Consider the following 6602-nt stretch of genomic DNA (forward strand, 5'->3'; position numbering starts at 1 on the left):
GTTTGGGGTGAAAATGTAATAAAAAAATTTAAAAAAAAAAAAAAGTAGAAAAATTTAATTTCATTAAAAACTAATATTACCATTCAATGTTGATTTCAACTAAAAGCAATGTAAACTACATAATTGTCATCTCATAATTAAATATTGCATTATTACATAAAACATGTACGTTTCTGAATTTTGGAGATAAGGATTGGTTATTCGTATTATTTGGATTCTCCAGACTATTGTTCTCATCTTGAGAGCCACTTTCACAATGTTTTGGTCGATGTAACCTCCGACCTTCTTGAAGTGCATCTTGTCAAACTCAGAAACGTTTCTGTCATAATGTAGTATTGGGAATCCCAGCTTAAATGCTATATAGGTAGTTTGTAGAAATAGTAAGTTATGTAAGTATATTTTCGATTCCCATCAGCGAGTTTAGTGGGGTCACAAAAGGTTGGGTTTGATATCCGTCAAACTCAAGTCACCTTTTGTCAACCTAGATAGTATGCACCGGAAATTAGGGGTGACACTGAATTGTGGTTGTAGGCTTACGGTTGACGACGACATGTGAGAGTTGGTTTTGGGCTGCAGATGGAACAGACAGGAGATTAGGGTCTCTCCGCGGTAACCAGGGTCCAGATATATGCTTGCCTTTTAATAAAGTTTAGTCACCTTTTGTCAACCTAGATAGAATGCACCGGAAATTAGGGGTGACGTGCACCGGAAATTAGGGGTGACACTGAATTGTGGTTGGCGATTACGTGGGCTGAGAGTTGGTTTTGGCCTGCAGATGGAACAGACAGGAGATTAGACCCCTGAGGTACACCCACATTTATATCATATTGTTTAGATGTATGACTGTCAAGGGCAACCTGGATTCTTCTCTTATTTAATTTTGATCTTCAATATTTTTACAGGTCTCGATGAACAAAGAGAGTGTTCAGCAACAATTTGCGATAGTCAAGAAGGTTGTAAATACAAGTCACGTTCAAGAGTTTGGCGATATGGTATTTGCTTTTTTTATTTATATATGTTTCTCTATATTTATTGTTATATAAAAATCACTTTGTGTTTGTGTGTGTGTTTGCGTTTGTGTGTGTGTTTGCGTGTGTGTTTGCGTGTGTGTTTGCGTGTGTTTGTGTGTGAGCGTGTGTGTGCTTGCGTGTGTGTTTGCGTGTGAGTGTGTGTGTGTGTTTGCGTGTGAGTGTGTGTTTGCGTGTGTGTTTGCGCGCGCGTGTGTGTGTTTGCGCGTGAGTGTGTGTTTGCGTGTGAGTGTGTGTGTGTTTGCGTGTGAGTGTGTGTTGGCATATGTGTGTGTGTTTGCGTGTGTGTGTTTGCATGTGTGTGTGTTTGCGTGTGAGTGTGTGCATGTGTGTGTTTGTGTGTGTGTGTGTCTGTGTGTTGGAAAGGACGTAGTCAATTTTGAAATTTATGACTATCATAAATTGCAGTTTCACTTAATGCCTTAATCAGCAAACTCTAGCTTTGCTACAAATATAATTTGCTGACTTCTTTCTGCCCTCTGGTGAGAAGAATAGCACTCTTTGAAACTCCATGGAATAAGGACTTTGAAAATAGTTTTTTTCGGTATTCTGTCAAACAATAAATTCAATTGTAAACTTTAACTTACAGTTTTAATTTCTTTTCGGAACACACGATGTTGATTCTTCTATGCATTTCTTTTCTTGCAGCATCATATTGTCATGCATTTTTTTCTATTTAAGCAAACGATATCTATTTTTTTCTGAAGAGTATATGCACTGAAAAGAGACGGTATTAATATAATAATAACCGTTTGTTTCTGCAGATCTCTAAAAAAGTACCAAAATTGTAACATGTTAGAGAAGCTGTTTTGCATGAAAAATGAATGTTTCGATGTCGGAATGTGACTATACACTTTTTCTAATATATATATATATATATATATATATATATATATATATATATATATATATATATATATGCTCTATTGTTATATTTAAGAAATATTGAGCTTCTAAACAAAGATGATTGATATATTGGAAAAATATTTTACCAAAAAAAAAAACGTATATATATATACATCTATATGTATGTATGTGTGTGTATATATATATATATATATATATATATATATATATATATATAAAACAGATATATACATATATATACACATACATATACATATACGCGTGTGTGTGTGTATATATGTATATATGCGTGTATATATATATATATATATATATATATATATATATACACACACACACATACATATAGATGCATATATATCTACGTTTTTTTTAGAGAAAAAATACCACCTAAATATACGCATATATATATATTTTTCCATAGCAAGTGCTCGTCTGAGCTCCAGTCTATGATTCTTTTTTACAAAACTTTCACAAAAAACACTCGATACAGACACAACCACCTTCAACAATTTCTCCCAGCTGTGCCTAAATCCAAACGCAAATTCCATGAACAAAGCTTCTTGTTTAGAGCTATCTATTTGTGGAACACTCTTCAACTGGCCCACTTTCTGGACGATTTCAAGTCCAATGTAAACAAGTTCTTTTGGGGCCACCTCCTTAAAAAATCCAAATTGTACTCAATTTACACCATTAACGATTACTTCACTACCACCTTACATTCACTAACCCTTATCCTTGAGTGGTCTTCGGGTCTTGATAAGTGGTTACTTCCTAGTAAAAAGAGGCTGTTTAGGAATTTTGGTTTGTAAAATCAGAAGAATTCAATCAAATGTTTTCGTGTTATGTATGAGTTTAAGGCTACAACTTTTTTGTGTATCAAGACGATGGTCATTAGAAAGTATGTAAGTTATACTTAGTGGCTGTATCATTTGTAGATTCTTTTCTTTAGGGAGTGCTGGGTCTTACTAATGTTGAATTTATCAAAGCCACTGCATAGTATTGCATATATGCGCTTTTATGTTTTTGAGTATGTTTTTCAGTACAAAAACAGCAATCCCACATTTTTTAAGCACACAGGAATAAACACGATACCAACATTCTAAGTTACACCTGTCAAAAAGAGTTTTTTTTTTAAAACTAGCAGTTCAGCTCGGCTTTGCTCTGGCCCTATGTACTGTTCATAACTTTATGTGCATATATATATATATATATATATATGCACATAAAGTTATGAACAGTACATGCACATAAAGTTATGAACAGTACATAGGGCCAGAGCAAAGCCGATCTGAACTGTATATATATATATAGCGTAATGGTTAGGAGCCTTGACTGCCGTACAAACGGTCGGGTTTCAATCCTGGCTTGAGGTAGTTGCCTGTCTAGCCGCACTGATGAGCTGTGAAACAGCGAAACAGTACTGTATGTGGATGACTATATATATATATATATATATATATATATATATATTAAAAAGGTTTGACTCCTGTCCAGATAACCTACATCTAAAATTTCAAGTGTTTAGGCCCAACATTAGCGGAGGAGTTTGGTAGAGTCTGCAATGGTCAACTCTCTCAACTTTGACCTCTTGGTAGATAAGTTTTCGCCCAAAAACTGATTAAAAAAATTGCTGCATGTCTGAATACCCTTTATGCAAAATATTCAATGTTTAAACCCCCAATTGGCTGAATAGTTTCCTAGAGACCGCAAAGGTAAAATCTTTTGAACTTTAACCCCTTGGCAACCCAATTTTCGGTCAAAAACCGATTAAAAAGCTTGCCCTATGAATACACTTTATGTAAAATTTCAGATGTTTAGATCAAAATTGGCTGAGTAATTATTAGAGATCGCAGAGGTCAAATTTTTAAAAAGCTTTGACCCCAATTTTGACCTCTTAACATTTATTGTTTTGGGCTCAAATCAAATTATAAAGTTTGATCCATGTCCAAGTAACCTACATCTAAAATTTCAAGTGTTTAGACCCAAAATTGGTGGAAGAGTTTGATAAAGTTTTCAAAGGTCAAATCGTTGAACTTTGACTCCTTGACAGCCAAAAACCTCTGGCCGAAAACCGACTGAAAGGATTTTCTCAAATCTCAGTAACCCTTATGTCAAATCTCGAGTCTGTAGACTGAAAATTGACAGAGTAGTTTGGTAGGGAAATGTACACACACAGACACACATACACACAGAGACAGACAATTTCACTCTTATAGATATATAGATATAGTTGACATTCAGGTAAGTCTGGCTGCACCTAAACATCCCTATCACCGTTGATATACACATTTCATTGCCTTTTTTTATGTTGCAGTCTATTGGTAAACTGAAACTTTCTGCTTTCCAAGGACCTAAAGCTGCCATGCGAAACAATGGGCAGAATTCCCTCACCACATTTGACGTGAGTTTTGATCATTTGCAGAGAATAAGCTTTTGTAATTGTATAGCATGAGGCTATCCATGAGTGTGACGGTGGACAGCTTTTTTGTGAACATGTAGCAGAAATTTTACTATAGATATGAATTGGAAAGAATTTGCAATCAAAATGAATTGGAAATAAATCTATAATATAAAATCTCACCTGTCTGTCTAAATGTATGTATGTATGTATGTATGTATGTATGTATGTTTGTATGTCTGCCTAAAACTTTCGACAAAGGCGATGGATTTTTACGAGATTGGTATCGTTTTGAAGCTCGATGTCTCGGATGACAAATATCGAAAAATTAGCTAAAAGAATTAATTCCTTCACCCTCAACTGGGCATTTTTCTACAGGGAGGGATCGTTTTTTTACCAATATTTTCGAAAGTCATTCCCTCTTTTTGATTGACTAGCCTTAATTTAAACCTTCGCCACTTCCGGTTTGGTGATAGATGCAACGGCAAAGACGTCACGTTTCTTTTTTTTTTTTTTTAAATGTTCTCTTCCTCCTTCGCAGTATGGGTTCGAGCCTGCTTGCCTACTACAACTTTTTGCTTTTTTTCTCAACACACACCTCCAAACATCCGGGCAACGCCGGGCACCCGGGCTAGTTTATTATATAAATTTTTTTAAGATGTCTAACATAAAAAAGTTTTCTTGTCGGATTTTCAAAGCCACACCCAAATAGCATTTAAGCTGACGAATAAAAGTTTGCTTCTGACCGGCCAATTTTCAGTTTTGTATTTTTTCCTAAAATATCTTGTCTGTGCTGTGTTCGTTATAATAGCGTTTCACTCCAACTTGAGATCCCTTAGTGTTACATGATAAGGGCCGACCCTTTTCATGTAAGTATAAAAATAGAGAGATTTAGTTAAAATGAAAATAAAATGAGAGAAAGCAGAAATCGAACCCTGGACATAAGTTTTAAAGAACAATAGGTTTAAATGGAATGTCCAGTAAATTGTTAATTCTGATGAAATAAATAATAAATAAACTATTCAATTGTTAGAAAGAATCTGGATAATAAAATATGGGTTAAATAAATTAGATATCAGAGCATGCCTTGCAATAGTCTGCATGTCGGTGTTGCAGGGACACCGAGTGTCTTGTACATAGCCTGACTTGTGCAAGTTGTTCTGTGTTTTGGCAACCTTCGCTCGGGCCTAGTTGAGTGTTACCCACTCTTCCCAAAGGAGTTCACTGCGGCAACTCTTGTTGTTCAAATAGGGAATGTCAATTGGCTCTGCTTGTCACACCCTGTCTTAGCTATTGCCTCTCGACAGGTCTATGGCCGAGCGATTCTGGACATCCTTGTAGATAGATGACAGGTTGGTCAATTTCAGGTTGCCGGTAATCATTCTGCATGCCTTGTTGAGCTCGACATTGACCTTTGCATCATGAGCAGAGTGAGCCACGTCATTGCACAATATTCTGCGGTCGAGTGCCACAGCGCTAATGTTAACAGATGTAACGTCTGTGCCTTAGCTCCCCAAGAGCTGTTAGCTATTAGTACCGTATTAATGTCGATATAATAATGTTCTTAGCTAGAATCTACCTTTAAAATTATTAAGTCCGACCTGCCTAAGTCTGCCACAAACAATTGCTAATATGAAACATTTTTAAATAATCACCTAAAAATAAAATTCAGTAAGAGGAATAACTTATTTTGGATTAAAGAATATAATAATCATCTACGTAATTATAAGTTATTATAAAAATGGATTTAATCAGTGTCAAATCGCTGCAAACCTCGGGATCCCACTTTCCGCTGTTTGCTGAGTGATTTTCCTATTCAACTGCAAGGGAAAAGAATCAATATAATTTTGCTTCGGTCCATCAGGACATTCTGAGATGCGTCTGCATCATTAATGAAAATAAGGGTGGCCTGATGTCTGCTTTGCCTCTGTTGTAATGAATGGTTCTCATCTCGATGAAAAATTTGGCCTCGACAAACTTCTGGGACTGACTTTTACTTCTAACCTGAAATGGAAGACTTACATCTAATGTGTTGCCAATGTTGCTGGAAAAATGGTTGGATCATTCTACTGCTCCAAAAAGCATCTTACCCTCGGTGCAATCCTATACCTGTAGAAGAGTCAAATTCGCCCAAAGATAGAATACTGCTGTCACATCTGGGATGGAGCCCCAAAAAGCATCCTTTCCTGCCTCAACAAGGTACAGAACCATCTTTCGTCTCCCTACTTCCTCTTTCGCATAGAAGAGATATTGCGAGTCTGTTTTTGATCTATCGATACTTTTATGGTAGGTGTTCGACTGAGCCC

At 36.0% G+C, this 6602-nt stretch overlaps 1 protein-coding gene across 1 annotated transcript in view; it reads left to right on the forward strand.

The window, feature by feature from the left end:
* The window catches only part of LOC145269450 (legumain-like), a 64049-nt gene that overhangs the window by 51666 nt on the left and 5781 nt on the right, over positions 1–6602 (forward strand). Inside the window, exons 9-10 of the mRNA XM_080125127.1 lie at positions 903–992; positions 4213–4299. Coding sequence (XP_079981253.1) covers positions 903–992; positions 4213–4299 — 177 coding nt within the window. The remainder of the gene's footprint in view (positions 1–902; positions 993–4212; positions 4300–6602) is intronic.

Source organism: Euprymna scolopes, chromosome 45 (assembly GCF_053919585.1).
Source record: "Euprymna scolopes isolate OS-2025 chromosome 45, ASM5391958v1, whole genome shotgun sequence".
Classification (NCBI taxonomy): domain Eukaryota; kingdom Metazoa; phylum Mollusca; class Cephalopoda; order Sepiida; family Sepiolidae; genus Euprymna; species Euprymna scolopes.